At 34.5% G+C, this 15,943-nt stretch overlaps 2 protein-coding genes across 3 annotated transcripts; both read right to left on the minus strand.

Annotated features, from left to right (window-relative positions):
• Positions 1–1,706: 1,706 nt before the first annotated feature.
• On the minus strand, positions 1,707–5,250 carry LOC131051437 (UDP-glycosyltransferase 86A1-like). Of its 2 annotated transcripts, none has more exons than XM_057985957.2 (3): positions 4,558–5,250; positions 2,435–3,006; positions 1,707–2,222 (listed from the first exon to the last, which is right to left on the minus strand). In XM_057985957.2, the coding sequence occupies exons 1-3, from the start codon at positions 5,081–5,083 to the stop codon at positions 1,827–1,829; spliced, it is 1,494 nt and encodes a 497-aa protein (XP_057841940.2). In that variant the 5' UTR covers positions 5,084–5,250; the 3' UTR covers positions 1,707–1,826. The 2 variants fall into 2 exon arrangements, with proteins under 2 accessions (XP_057841940.2, XP_057841941.2); XM_057985958.2 differs by having other exon boundaries at positions 2,435–2,994; positions 4,558–5,247.
• An 8,102-nt stretch (positions 5,251–13,352) lies between these two features.
• Positions 13,353–14,557, minus strand: LOC131051420 (UDP-glycosyltransferase 86A1-like). The gene is made up of 2 exons (XM_057985940.2): positions 14,015–14,557; positions 13,353–13,831 (listed from the first exon to the last, which is right to left on the minus strand). The coding sequence occupies exons 1-2, from the start codon at positions 14,508–14,510 to the stop codon at positions 13,353–13,355; spliced, it is 975 nt and encodes a 324-aa protein (XP_057841923.2). The 5' UTR covers positions 14,511–14,557.
• Between the last annotated feature and the right edge of the window lie 1,386 nt (positions 14,558–15,943).

Consider the following 15,943-nt stretch of genomic DNA (forward strand, 5'->3'; position numbering starts at 1 on the left):
TTTATGCGAAATTAAAACCCATTTCAGATTATACTGTCTAGATTCTAAATATGTAAATTTATTTAAAAATTGATTATTTTAACTATTTTTCATTTAATTTATACTAAATCGGGTCCATAAATTTGAAATATTAACTAATTTTGTTAATTTAATAACTTTTTTATTTTAAAGAATTTTGGAAAAAAAATTATATGTCATCAATCTACACAAAATTCTTTTGTATTTTAAAAAAAAAAAAATCAAAAAATGTTAAGTTTACATCAAATTATGTGGGTCGTACACGTCAAATTTTTAAAAAGATAATTACGACCATTAAAAAATTAATTAAAAAAAAAATATTAGAAAAAAAAATACAAAAAAATATGCTCATCAATCTTCAGTGTGTTACAAACCATTTCCCAAAACGGTTTGAAAAAATAATTTTAATTGTGTCAAAAAGTGTGGGTCGTACACATGCATGGTATGGTCCTGAAACAGGCATTTTTAAAACATAGTTTTCAGAATTCCATTTAAAAAGTTATTTTTTATTATGTGGGTATTAAAATAAATTATATATTTGGAAACTACACTCAGAGGGCTATCTTTTATATTACTGACTTTTTCCAAGATTCAATCTCTAAGTGTTTCAAAATTTAAGCTCAAATGAGACAAAATCTGAAAATCAGGGAAAACACTTCCACTTTTTGGCCAAAAAGTGCACTCATCTTCTTGCACTGACCCATAAGACAACATTTTCTACTCCTTGGGGTACTTATATTTATCTAAGGATGTCATTCAAGTTGAATAAAACAAGTTCAATTTTTTAGAGTGATGGACATTTCATTTTCTTCTCTCATTGATGAGATCATGGTGGTGAACTAGGATAGCCTAACTACATAATCAAGTGACCATTACAAAAACTCGAAGCTACTTTTTTAATAGTTGTCTAGAGTACAATATTTTACTAAATCCCAAGAAATGCATATTTGCATCTCCTAAACAAAAGATTATTTGTATCTAATTATCAAAGCATAACTAATAGCTAAACCAAGAAATCTAAGCGCACCAAATCTTTCCATAGAAAGAATTGATCCACATCCTTAAAGAACATGAAGATAAACATCCTCTACTAATAGAACAAAGGATTTGAGGAAATTTTTACCACTCATAATAATAACCTAGAGCTTCCAACATGAAGACCATGTGTACCAACATCTAACATGTAGTCCATGGATAATTTATGCAATCATAAGGGATAATAATCTAATGCTTTCTTGTGTAACTACATACTTAAACCAAGGACTCAACATTAGCACTCCAAACCTCAAGAGACTATAGGGTATGACCATATTGTGAAATAAGAGCTATAGAATAACAACACAACCAAATCCAAGATCCTCCTCCCCCATCCTATGAGTAATTGCTATAATTATTTGATTGAAACAAATCAACTATTAAAATCCCTCTTAAACAAGGGTTAGAACCACAAGGAAGACAACTACCTGTAAAGAGAAATTATGCTTGCACATTAGTAACATCAAAACTTAAGAAAAAGCTTAGATATTAAATATGTAAATTCTTTTCACATTATTGCAATAACCACTTTGACTACCACTATTTTTAAACATCATTACAGCTCAAGTATTATCTTAATTGGATCTATAGAATTGTTAGCTTCACAATCTTGCCAATCATAGCAATGCCAACCACTTTATATACTTACACTGTTAAGAAAATATGTGCCTCTTTATCAACTTTGTAGTTTTATGAGTGAAACACCTTAATAATTTACTGTAAATGGATAGTTTTAACAAAAGAAATATTGTGTAAAAGGTATTGCTAAAAAATCAATTAGTCTGGCTTCCATTTCCTACATGGACAGTGAACTTTAAATCTTCAATGAAAGCCTCTATATTGTTTTGAGAAGATCCTCCTGCCTTCATAGCACTCCTTGCACTATCTCTTAATGCCATGATCCGGTTCTTCATCTCCTTTCCTTCTTCACTTGCCACCAATGTTCTTATAGCCCTTGATATTTCTTCTCTGTGAATCACCTTATCATCTCTATGACCACCTCTCAATCTTAGCCCGATTTTCCATTCATCTACCATGAGCTTGCAGTTGGTATACTGTTCTGTCCAGAGAGGAAAACCCAACATTGGAACACCCAGAGCTATGGATTCAGTAACAGAGTTCCATCCACAATGTGTGAAGAAGCCACCTATTGATGGGTGCGATAATACCTGTTAAAAACATTGCTCAGAACAAAAGATGAAACACACAAAATAGAAGCAATGAATTTATAACCTAAAGTTAAAGTATTTTTTTTTTTGTTGCGTCGTGGGAATGCCCACGATCCAGTTCAGCGTCCAACTCATCTTGTTTAGGTGTTACTTACTCATCAGGAAAAAAATGTAAAATTTTAGGTTGTGGGTTATAATTATTCATATAATACCTGTAGCTGAGGCAACCATGGAACAACCAGCCCCTGGCTTTTGCAGGTCTCCATGAAGCCATCTGGTAGGCAGGTGGAGATCTCAGAAGATATTATATCTGGACGAAGCACCCACAGGAAAGGCTGCCCACTTTCTTTCAGTCCCATGGCTATCTCTTCTATCTGAGTTCTGGATACATGAACTAAACTACCAAAGGAAACATATATGACTGATTCAGAAGGTTTAGAGTCCAGCCATTCTGAGGGCTGATATTCAGTCAAGAAGCTTGTCCCCACTGTTATGTCCTTGGGATTATGGCTGTCTAGACAACTGCTTGGAAGTAGAGGACCCACAGTCAAAACTGGAGTTTCTGCATCCATTGCTTTTATTGCCTCTGCTTCAAGCTCGTAGAAAGAATTGCAGAGAACCCAGTCTGCTCGACGAGCTGATTGATATGACTTCAAGAGCATGTCAAGCACATAATCTGAATTGGGGTCTTGAAGCTGTAGAAATGACGGAAGGTCTTTACATTGTATATTTGGAACTCCAGGGATATAATCAATGTAATCATCCAACTCCTCTGCAAGAAAAGCTTCAAAGTGGTCAGAACTAGAACAGGGCAGATCATGATGATGAATCACTGTGTGATTCAAAATGTCAATTAAAATTTTTATATACAGTTTAATTCAAAAAACTTGAACTTGATTATTCAAGTTTCTAAAATGATTCCTAAATGAATTGGATTTTTGCTCATGACACATGTTGGTGGGATGTAATCTGAAAGTCGTATGAAGCAAAAGACAGACAGGGTATACTAAATTTAGAAGGTTAAACCAATAAGATATTCTGTAGACTACAAATACAACTAGTCAGCATAGCTCAGAAGAGAATACTTGTGAGAGGGAAAGTGAGAAGAGCACATCCTATTCACTTGTAAATCAAATAAACATTAAGGGAAGAAAAACAAGGAGAACACCAGGGTTTTTTAGTGAGGGTATCAAACAGGGTTTTTTAGTGAGGTTGTTTTAATCTGTTGTTAGGTAATCAAATTCACCCATAGTTACAATTTTTTTAGTAATGTGTCAAAGAGTCAACCATTTTGTTGCAACAAAAAATAGTGCAGGATGTTTAAACTCTTTCATCAAGTAACATTTAAAAACAACAATAATTTCTTTTCTCCAATATATGTATACATGCCCTCATCTAAAGAGGATCAAAAGCCAAATATTCAAAATGTTTGATTTGTACAGTATCCATTGGGATTCTATTTCAAAAAAAAAATCAATAATGAGATTGTCAAACTAGATAATTCTAAAATACAGAAGTATAATGGAGCAAACAAATTCAAAAGCATTTAAAACCCAAAGAAAAAACATTAAATCCTTTGAAGGTACAATTGAGAGCATAAAACTCAAGAGATTGAGATTTCCTCTGGTAGCAAACTACAAAGAACTCTTGTCTGAATTCATGGACTTTGATCAAAGATAAGACTATGGATCCTTCAATTCTGAAAGTGGGTTTCTCATCCTATGAAGTGGATGGCCATAGTTTTGGCAAGGAGACCTTCCCCACTAAGGTATTACAATCCAGTATTATAGTTCCAAATTCTGGCAAATTCTTAATATTAGCATACAATTTTAGCACTGTTTGTAAATACTACTTAGGCATATCATCAGTAAATGGAGTGCCTCTAATATTCATGCATATGGTAGGAAAGAGAACAACTCATTCTCAACCACAGCAAACGCTCTCATGGCCTTTTATATAAGCCTGGCCTTGTATATCTGTCATTGTTCAGACTTAAAAATAAAGCTCTGACTTCATAACATCTCATACTACTAGCCTTGGGCTATTGATGGTCTGGGCTGCAAGAGAGTTCTTGATCATAAGGCATAATGGGTTAGAAAACATATTGAAAGCAAGAATGTTCATCTCAAGGCCATTCAAGTATGAGATTATCAAGACATGCTACTTTTCAATCTCCAGAGAAATATCAACAGATTGCTTACTTTCAGATTTCATTGTATTCAAGCCATACATACTCAATTCAGATTTTATTGTATTCAAGACATACATACTCAATACATTACACTCTGGTTTTCATCAACTCTTAATATAACAAGTGCAAATAGAATAAACATACCAATGCCCTTAGGAGGGTAATGACCATGAGACCTCAGCAGATGAAAGTTGTGGTAGATTGAGTAGACAGCCACAGGCTGTGTCCAAAAGGAAATCCAGGGAATCCCAAATCTCTTGGTCACATCTAGTGACCAGAAAAGAAGTGTATCAGCTATAACACAGGATATGGGGGGCTCTTTCTTGTTCAGATCATTCATAAGCTCTTCTAGAGCTTCACCCATGTTATCAACAGATTGCATAAAATCATAGAATTTGAGAGATCTGTCAAAATTTAGGGGCAAACCATCTGAGATTTGAGCAGAACGAATATCTAGACCCAGTTTATTTGCTTCCAATAGAACAGGGTCACTTGAACAGGAATTTGCTTGAGTGATTTCAGCATGCCTATGATACGTTGTAACAAATGTGACAATGAGACCTTTTGCGGCCAGAGTTTTTGAGAGTTGCATCATGGGAGTTACATGGCCCTGAGTTGGGTATGGAATAACCAGAGCATGAAGAGGCTTTCCATTGCCATTGCCACCCATATCTCCTACCACCAAACACCTTTCAACGTGTAATGGTTATGTCAATAGGTGATAGTTCAGAAATTTAGCGCCATGACCGAAGTTATTTTAATGGTGAAATTTGCCCACCCCTGTCGATTCCTATTTGTTTATGGGCCCACTTGGGTGGAACAATTGTACATTGAGAAGCAACCAATTCTTCTGTTCATTTCACTCATTCTCATCTTCTTATCCATTTCTCTTCATTTTTATTTTTATATATTGGACTTTACAATACTTCCATTTCTATTCATTTTATTTTTATATATTAGATTTTAAGTTCATCATCTTCTAATCAGCTTAGATTACCTATTCCTTATTTCAAAATACTTTTATTTCTTTTTTTTTTTTTTTTTTTTTTTTCAATAAAAGTAGATTATTCCACTAAACTTTTTTATTAATGTTTTTTTTTTACATAGGATTCAAAGAGCATACCAGAGGAAAGAACCCTCGGAAGAAAACCTCCGGTCACAGCTCATAAAATAAACCTATAGTATCTAACGGATCAGTTTATACACCCCGCCCAAAACCACATACAAAATGCGGTCACAACACATATAATATCAGTTTTGCATAGAACCCATATGACAATTTGCCAAAAGAAAAAACCCATCGGATAGTTTTCAAAAGTAGACTCCACAGTTGCTATCAATTGAAAAAGACAAAATTTTCCAAAGCCCTGTGCCAAATCCCGTGAGCCAAAAACCTTCCTACCAAAAAAGAAAGTATCAAAAAACCTTTGGAAAAACACTATTGTATCAAATACCATGAGCTCGAGCTCTCCTCCAGACAATGAACATGAATACTTGAAATGAAAGGGGAAAGTGGGAATAATTATCATCATAAAATTTTACATCAACATTACTCAAGAAAATCATATAACTATTGCTGCAAACCTTCCCATACCCTAGAAGGAATTTCCTCAAAACCCACCTCTCGCTGATTAGCATTGCTATCAATGGCTAAATTTGCCAAATAATATGCAATCTTATTAACTTCTTTGTAACAATGGGATACTAAGAAAGATTCAAACAATTCTAATTTTTGTAAAATGGGATCAAGTATATACTACAAATTCCAACAATTCGATTTTTTTTTCATAACACATTGAATAATCACCATAGAATCACCTTCAATTATTAAATCCTTAATTCCCAAAGAGATTGCCATATCCAATCCAAAAGACAACGCATGAAATTCCGCATAATTGTTAGTTTTAAAACCAATAGCATGACACTTAGCTCAAATAAAATTTGCATTGTGATCATAAATTACCATGCCTACCCCAGCCGACCCAGGGTTACCACGAGAGGCCCCATCAAAATTCAATTTAAAGTGCCCCTGCGGAGGAGGTTTCCATCTAGCAGAGCATCTCTTACCTATTGCATCATTCTTTTTAAAAATTGAACCATGAGAGGGTAAAACTGACAGCATCTTCCAAACTCTAGTAACTCTACTATCCCAGTGCGAAAAAGAAGTAAGATTTTCAAAATTCTTATAAATAAAAGACAAAGCAGCCTCAAAGATTGAAGACTCAATTTTTAATAGAACCTCAGACACAGGAGACCTTGTTTTTTTAAATATCCCGTTGTTTCTCTCTAGCCAAACATTCCAAATCACAATAGATGGAGATATGATCCAAAGGCGTGCATAAAAAGATGAGGCAAACATAAAGGGCCAAGATCTAAAATGGGAAATGAGATCCTTACCAATAACAAAGGATATATTTAACTTATCAAACAACCACTGCTATTTATTTTTATTTTTATATATTGGATTTTATGTTCATATATTCATTTTCTAATAAGCATAGACTACCTATTCCTTATTTCAAAATTTGCACCTGGATGAAGCTAATTGATATTTATATGTGATTATTAGACAAATTCTAAAGTTGAGTAAGTCTTTTGGATCTGTAACGTTTTCTCACATTCGTAGTGAAGAAATAGAATAGAAGATTGTTTGGCAAAATAGACTTCTGAAAATATGGGCGATTGAAATATTGTGAATATAAGTGATTTGCCTCTAGAATTATGTTATATGTTTGAGGAATTAGTTGTGGAGGATGGGATTGTTTAGTTGTTTGTTCTTTGTGGGCATATTGGCCTTTCCTCCTTTGTATTCATCTTCTGTGTTTATCAAATTTTTATTCTTTTTGACAAAAAATAAAATAAAAAATATTATGTTCATTTAGTTGCCTTGAATTTATATTCACACTTTTTTTGATGGAAACATGTCACTATACATAGATGTCGGTATAACTCATGCTATCATCCTCACCAATTGTGCCCAACCAATTGAACTACAATCCTTTGGCATGTTCATACTTTTATCTTCTAATTAGTTTAGATTGTACCTATTTCTAATTTCAAAATTTACATTTCTTTATCTTGAACTAAATTATGAGGCATTCATGTTCAACCTTAAGATGCTTAGGATTGGTCTCAAATTCAAATTTTAAAAATTTAAATTGTCGAGTTTTGCCATTTTCCATAAGTCATTGAATTGGCTTGATGTACGTACAACTTATTGATATTTCTTATAGTTAAAGATGTTTATTTGTAATAAAATAAATTGTTATCAAAACATTTGAAAATCAAGAAAATAATCATGAATTAATTATTCAAAAAATAATTTTATTTTAAGTTTAAGAGGAATCCATTACATCAGAATTTACATATAGACTTCAAATATTCATCCAAAACTATAAAACTGATAATCCATTGAAAAGGTTTATTTAAGAGAAATTAATCCTAGTAACAAGATAGATTTTCAAAAAGAATTTCAATATACCATCATCCTTATGTATCTTCAAATACTAGAGATCACATTGAACTAGTTTGTAGAAGTCTATTGTAAGCTAGATCAAAGTTGCAAATGAAAGGACAAATGTGCACCACTTGGGATCAACCTTAAGCATATGAGAATTGTAATTACAACTAATTCTGAATTCCTTCTAATTCTAAAATATAAGTATACTAAAGATATCATTTTTAGAGGTTGGTAACTGATTCTATTCATCTTCAATTTATGTTATCAAATTAAAAATTAAATGCACAAATTCTTCTTATTTAATTTTAGAATATTTATTCTAATAATCAAAATCTGAACATTTTTTGAACTTATTTAAATCTGAATTCATTATCTTCTTAATGATTACATTTATTTAATTAATATATGTAGATGAGAGTATAGAAAATGAAAAATAAGATATGTCAAGTTGTGTAAGTGAAGGTTCATTTGCAAGAGAAAGTAGTACTTTGAAGATTTTAAAATAATCATACAATGTATGGTGACTCGTTTTCAATAACTTGAAGGGCATTTAAATAATTTCTACCATAATTAAATAAAGGAGGTTAACCCATTGAATTATTTGGGAGCCTAAACTTACTAGAGAGAATCACGTTTGATAATTCTATAAAGTTATAAGAACTTGAAAAAACTATAAATTTTTAATATGACGAAACTTAAAAATTTTAACTCTTCATGATTGGCCCACTCAACCTTGAGAAACAATGAAGATCTGAAGAAATTCATTGTCAACAATAAGAATAAATTATGTTGTATATATTATTTAGGAAAAACAACATGTTGACTATACCTCCTAAATCAAGCTAAGACCATATGTTTTTGCAGAGACGTTACTCAACTGAACTCATGGAAAGATGATTAGTGGACGTTGAGCATCAACACACACGTGTCAGTTAATATTTGCGCAGTCGATATAGACTTCAAAAAAAATCAAAGTCTCCACTTTGAATTGAAGTCTTCAACTATTTCGAAAATTTGAAGATGAAAGAATATTTTCGACTTGAAGGAAAATGATAACAAATTATATGTTAATTTTGTATTAATTTTATTTTTAAAATTATATGTTTTTTTCAAGTTTATTATTATTAACCAAGTAATTATATCAAAAGGTGTATTACGTTCGGATGTAAAAACTTCTGTAAAAAGAAACAAAAGTTATTTGAAGTATATTTGGCAGTGAGTAAATTTGTCAGTTAAAAAAAAATATTTAACTTTATTTATTTATTAGATTTTATAATTTTAAAATGCAATTTTCTTTGATTTAAAAAAAAAAGAATTTTAATTTTCTCTATCATTATCAAATTTTATAAACTTTAAATGCAAAGTTTTTTTGTTTTTAAAGGAGGAAAAAAGCATTTCTATTTTTCTTTATTAATATTAGCTATGTTATATTTAAAAAAGCATAAGAATGATATGAAAAAAAGTATATTTTTTACATATTAAATAATAAATTGTCCTTCCTAGATTTAATTAAAGTTTCTAAATTCATGACACGTTCATGGGTTCCCCAAGGTTAATCCTGCTAATGACCGTCTAGATAGAGAGAAGATTAAATGGTCAAAACCAGAGAAGGGGTGGGTGAAAATAAATTTTGATGGAGCATCAAAAGGCAATCCAGGGATCTCAAGAGCGAGATGTGTGGTTTGTGATGACGAAGGAAAGGTCTTGTGTAAAGGGGCTAGAAGACTTCAAGATAACACTAATAATGAGGCAGAAGTCTAGACGACTTTTCTTGCAGTTGATTTAGCAGCTAATCTGAAGGTGTCAAAATTACATTTAGAGGGTGATTCCCAAATTGTTGTCCAGGCTCTGGTTAAAGGACATACCCCGTGTTGGAAATTAGATAAATATATGAATATGATAAGTGAAAGACTAATTTTTTTAATAATTATTGCATCTCACACGTGAAAAGAGAGGGAAACACTCTTGCAGGTGAGCTGTCAAATGAAGCATGTGGCCTCGAGCCAGGGGAGGTGAGGTGGCGGAATGATAGAAACAAAATTGTTGAATGGAGTTAAGATGCACTGCCAAGTTGGTACGACATTAAATTCAAATCCCTTGGCAAAAGCTATTTTTTTCTTGCGCAAGTGTGAGTTAATGAGCAGTTACTACGACATGCTCTGAAATGATGGCAATTGTGGGGAGCCATGCATTTAATGCCAATTTCGTAATGGCCACACAGATTATGAATAGACCTGGCGAGTTGGTGAAACCATCTTTAAAACTAGTTTTATCATAAATCTCTGCATTTTCTCAGAAAGCTCAGATATGCATTTCGTGGTCCTGTTCCGCCAAAGAAAATCGAGAGAATGTTTCTCGCTAAAGACCCGCTTCTTCTAAAAGCAGTTCAGTTGGTTTTAGGAGAAGAGGTGGATGTCATTGGTCACTGCTATAGGTGCAGAGCGGACATTTACTCGATGCTCATGATTTGGGGTCTAGAGCTGGGACACACAGTTGAAGAGGTGCGAAAGGTGCTACAGAGACTAATCCCAGGGGAATATCTGTTAAACCTAGAGTCCTTACTGGAGTGGGCGGTGCCAGGATGGGGATTTAATCTTGCAGAAGGTATCCCAAAGGCAAATGAGGAGATGAAGGCGTGTCACTCGCGCATTCAGTTTCTTCGACGACATGAGGAAGTTAAATTGTGGTTCAAGGATGATGCACAAAGAGGCTGGGAAGGGCTTTTAATCTTTGTCCAGATCATGGACATAGAAGATGTGATCAGGCAGGAGGGTGGCGGGAGAGCGATGGAGATCGTGAGCCCTAAGAGGCGGATAAGGTGGATGGGATGGCGGGGTGGTTTCTCCAAGCCGACGAGGTGCAGCGAGCAAGAAGGCAGAAGAAAGAAGGAGGCGACAACATGCCAAAAGTGGAGACTCTCACCGTAATTGGGTGAGTGGTGAATCGAGTGCCTTGGCTGCAAGAGGTGTGAAGGAGGAAGCATGAATAGGTCATTACAGGAACGATACCCATAGGTGCCGATTTTCTTTGCACTTTTTTATCAATTAATTTCAAAGTTGAACTTTAAATTTTAGTTTGAAACGCCTAATTTTTGACAGGCAAGATGTAATAAGTTATTTCATACTCTTAAGTTTGGGGGGGGGATGCGTGGGTGCTGGTTACTGGTTTTGAATTTCAACTTTTGGGAGGGTGGTGATGGCAATCATGAATGTCTTGTTTTGGGAGTTTTTTGATAGTTCATTATCTTCAAAGTTGTAATGCTTTAAGTTTAATTAAATAAAAATATATATTTTACCAATAGAAAAAAAAGTTTCTAAATTCATATTTAAAAATTATTTATGATAATTCTTTTAAAATTAAAAAACATTTATTTCTATCTTTAAAAAATTTAAATTAATAATTTTTATAATAATTATTGTAAAATGATATATATTAATATTATAATTATAATTATAATATTATATTATTTTAGTAAAATATTGGGAAATTAAATTATTTTATAACTATTCAATAGCACACACTTTCTTATCTTTGTCATAAAAAAAGAAAAAGAAAAAGAAAATAGATAAAGAATGGATAGTTTTCAAGTTTCTAATTTATCCAGCTTTAAAATATAAGTTTCTATTTAATTGTGCATGTTAGATCATTGTGTAGAGGACGAGATTTGCTACCCTCAAAGTGACGAACTCCAAGGGGGTAAGTGCACAAAGATGGTGGTCAGAAAAGTGGACACACCCAAAAAAAAAACATGAAAAGCACCAAAATGCGCACGAAGTATTTCAAATTAAAAGAACCCCATACGCGTTTAGGCTTGTTTTGCCGAGCCTAACCAAAGCTAAATTGTGTGCGCAGTTTAAAACATACTAACCGCGTACGTGATTTAAAGAATACTAGTCGCGCACGCGGTTTAAAGCATACTAACCACATACGTGGTTTAAAAACTAAAACCGCATACGCGGTTCTGTCTGTCAATAAAATGCAATTCACTTACATTCCATTAGGTTTTTCAGTAGGATATATGTTCGCATTATGTGAACCGGTATGTGGACATAATGACATTGCATGTTGTCATTGATGTCAATATGTTGAAGAGGTATGAACCAGCATATGTGAGAACCGGTATAACACTGTGAACCGGCATTTGTGCCAGAGTGAAGTGGCGTGCTTGTTCAAGGTGAACTGGCATATGGTTATGGGAACGGGCACATGGAAGTGTTGCATGACTACTGGTTGGTAGTCTCAACTTCAAGGTTTCCGGTTGAAGTGCTTCAAGCCTGTATGGCTCAACCGGTGACATTGTGTGATGAGTTAGCATTGTAATGAAGAACAGATCATGTTGCCACGTCAGCCTTGTGTGCGTGAAGGACCTTGCATAAAGGAGATTGTTCCTATCTACCTCGGGAATGTGCGAAGTCTGTAAACGGTGATAACGTGTGATGGGTTATCAGCCGCCATGAAATCAGTGGAAAACAAACGATGGAGAATGTCTTGAGATTGGATCAAGACTGTTGCATTCAATACAGTATGATCAACAGTTAGGATTGAACCGTTTGAATTCCTTAACCTAACAGGTCTAGGGTTTAGGGTTTATAAACAAATATAAAGGCTTAAGAGACATGTTCATAAGCTTGTTGTGGTTGATACATTTAGGTTATGCCCTTCTTTTAAACTGTGAGTTCTCTATTGAAGATTTTGACAAAAAAATATTGTTATTTGTTAAATATTTGATGGATTGGTAAGAGTCAAATTTAGGACTTCTTATTTGTTATTGAAGTGTTCTACCGCTGAACTACTCACTTTGGTGATCGGTCCATCTCTGGTTTGGGTGTGGGTCATGGATCCTAGCTTGCCCTGACTCAACTAACCTTGGCTTTAATGCTATTTTGAATTTTTCATGGATCAACTACAAGTGAAACCTAGGACCTCTCATTTGCTGCTGGGGTGTTATACCACTGAGCTACTAGTCCTCTTGGTGACCTGTCCATCTCTGGTTTGGTGTGGCTCATAGATCCTAGCTTGGCCTAACTCTATTGACCTAGGCTTTAATACCATACTAGATTCTTCACGGATCAGCTACAAGTTTAATCTAGGACCTCCCATATGCTGCTAGGGTGTTCTCCCACTAAGTTACTTGCCATCTTGATGACTGATCCATTTTTGATTTTGGTGTGACTCGTGAATCCTAACTTGGCCTAACTCTGCTATAATACCATGTTAGACTTTTGACTTTCATAAATCAGTTACAAATCAAACCTAAGACTTCCCATTTGCTCTACCATTAAACTACTAACCCGCTTGATAACCATCCACCTTTAACTTGAATATGACTCATTTTCCACAACTACCTGAAAAAAACTAAACTAAACTACTTCTAAGGGAACAGAAGCTCAAAGATTTACAAAAACATATGACTCATTTTCCACAACTACCTGAAAAAAACTAAACCAAACTTCTTCTAAGGGAACAGAAGCTCAAATATTTACAAAAACATATCTTGGTAATGCAGGCTGGAGAATACCTGCTCGCTTTCCATCAGTCCTCTTGCTATCTCTTGCGCTTGAACTCTAGATATTTGAGCAAAGCTTCCAAACGAAACATACAAAACAGAGCTTTTGGGTTTTGAATCCAGCCATGGTAAGCAATTAGATTCTGCCTGCAGGCTTAATGATCTGGAATTTTCTATGAAGAAATCCTGTTGTTTACCTTCGCCTTCGAAGTAAGTTGAGGGCATTAACGGACCAATCGGGCCAAAAAGAGGAGATTTTTCTTTAATGACATCGTTTGCTTGGCTTTCTAGTTCATAGACTGTGTTGCTAATAATCCAGGCGGCTTCCTCCAGAGCAGGGAGCTGTTGCAAAACAACCTGATGCATAGGGTTTGATGGGTCTCCTGATTGAATATCTGATGGGAAATCTTGGGGGTGCATTAGGGGAAGACCTGGAATGTAGTCTATCATGCCTGTCAATGCAATCATGCAATTAGTACAATTAGAATTGAAGATGGGTTCAGCAGAGATGTTCTAAATGTTGGGCAAAAACTAAATTTCCTGTGCAATTGATCACCTAGAAAAATATAAATTGCCATATACTAGTACAGAGTTTATCTGTGAATTCTAGTGCTACATAGAACAGAAAAGTGCACCTTTGGGAGGAAAGTCTCCATTGTCAATAATCATTGACAAATGTCTGTAGATGACTTGAACGCTCACTGCCTGTGACCAGAAGGCTATAAATGGAAGCTCAAATTTCTTAGCAACATCAAAGGACCATATAAGAAATGAGCTGCCAATTATACACGAAACCGGAGGTTCACAGCTCTGTGTTAAGAGTTTGTAAAGAAGATCTTCTGCAGAAGCTCTCATGGTTGTCATGAGTGCATTGAAGGCTTCCACTGGCATGGCCATTCGGTTGAAATCAAGCGGCAAGCCATCTGAAACTTGAACAAAACGAATATTTAAACATGGGCTCTCTAGAGTTCCAGGATGCGCGTTGCGAGCTTTGATGATTTTGAAGTGATTGAAGTCTGTATTTACGAAGGTTATAGTAATGCCTTGAGAAGCAAGCTTCTGAGAGAGTCTTATCAGGGGATTTATTTGTCCCTGAGCTGGAAATGGGATTACAACAACATGGGGAGCCATAAGTGGCTCTGTGAATGCCTGTCCTAAGATTTTTTTGAGAAGCAAACTAACCCCCAATGTTAAAATGTTCTTGAATGGAAGAATTATTTTATAGAAAATTAGTATAGGAACATGAGATTCATTAAATGCCATGCTACTATTTACTTCGATTCAACCTCACTACAACACTATAAGGGAGACAAGATGGGCCTATTAAGAGGCCCAAATACTGCAACACAGTTGAATCATAAATTCAGCTTACATCAGTATAGTAATAAAATCTAATTGAATTGATAAAAACAAAACTCTACTTTTATTTGCGTATAAACAATATTCATATGAAAACGTATGAACCCCAAATTAAGGACATGACTTATACGAAAGGGTGCAGTGTCCACACAAATATTTGAACCATCTAAACCAGATATAAATATATATATGCAGTCATTTTAATTGTAAGACAACTGGGTATTGAGAATTTGCATAGTTTCTCTTTCATCCTAACCTAACTTATTGATTGCCTATCACTAACATGGAGCAATTGAAATGCCCCAAGTGTGAAGCAGATGTGAGACCCTCTGGTGAATGTGAATGCATGGAAGCTCTGTCGATTGAATTCAGCGACTATTTCAGAGTATACAAAGATGAACTCAAAGAAGTCATGAAACTATGCATTGGAGCAGGAGTTCCCAACCCATCAGAGCTTCTCCAACAAAATGTCCCTGCAAATGTTCTTAGAAACAGAGCTTCTGAGGCTTACAGAAAAGACCTGCACAGAAGGATTTCACATATAGACTATTTCACTAATGGTGTTGCTATCACCGTTACTTGTTTGTTTGTGGGCAGATATCTTGCCCAATTCTCAAATTCCAATCCTGAACAGAGTAGAAACAGAAGGGCAATTCCTGCAGAGGATTCAAATTCTTATATTCTTCCAATGAGAGTAATGTTTTGGTTTCTTGAATCCATGAATAATAGAGCAATTCAAATAGTAGGAGACAACTTGAACTGGGAAAAAATATGGCAAGATGTTGAATCTAATACAACAGTTCTAGTATTTCACATTTATGATATTCAAGATTATGGGGAAGATGATCTTTGGATTGATGGGTCTGCTGTTCAAATCAGGGGAAATCCTCCAGCAGCTAAAACTGCAGTAAGGAATTTGAAAACCAAAGTTTTAGTTAAGGGTAGAGAATACTTGTGTCCTGTATGCCAGGAGAAAATGGTGGAGGGTGAAACAATGAAGAAGATGCCATGCAAACATGAATACCATGAGGAGTGTATTGATAAGTGGTTGGCTTCATCAAACTTCTGTCCACTCTACAAACATGAGTTGCCCACTGATGATCCTGATTATGAGCAGACAAAGAAGCAGAGAAGAGCATGAGATTTTATCTACTAATTTGGAATAACAACTTATATTAGTTTAATTAAATCAATTTGTTTTACAG

This window comes from Cryptomeria japonica, chromosome 5 (genome assembly GCF_030272615.1).
Source record: "Cryptomeria japonica chromosome 5, Sugi_1.0, whole genome shotgun sequence".
Lineage (NCBI taxonomy): Eukaryota > Viridiplantae > Streptophyta > Pinopsida > Cupressales > Cupressaceae > Cryptomeria > Cryptomeria japonica.

Coding starts and splice junctions, on each gene's coding strand:
- LOC131051437 (XM_057985957.2), bottom strand. CDS start 5,083: ATGGGTGGCAATGGCAATGGAAAGCCTCTTCATGCTCTGGTTATTCCA. Junction 3,007..4,557: donor TTACCCTCCTAAGGGCATTG/GTATGTTTATTC, acceptor ACCACTTTGAAG/CTTTTCTTGCAGAGGAGTTG. Junction 2,223..2,434: donor CATGGTTGCCTCAGCTACAG/GTATTATATGAA, acceptor TGTTTTTAACAG/GTATTATCGCACCCATCAAT.
- LOC131051420 (XM_057985940.2), bottom strand. CDS start 14,510: ATGGCTCCCCATGTTGTTGTAATCCCATTTCCAGCTCAGGGACAAATA. Junction 13,832..14,014: donor TGGAGACTTTCCTCCCAAAG/GTGCACTTTTCT, acceptor TTGCATTGACAG/GCATGATAGACTACATTCCA.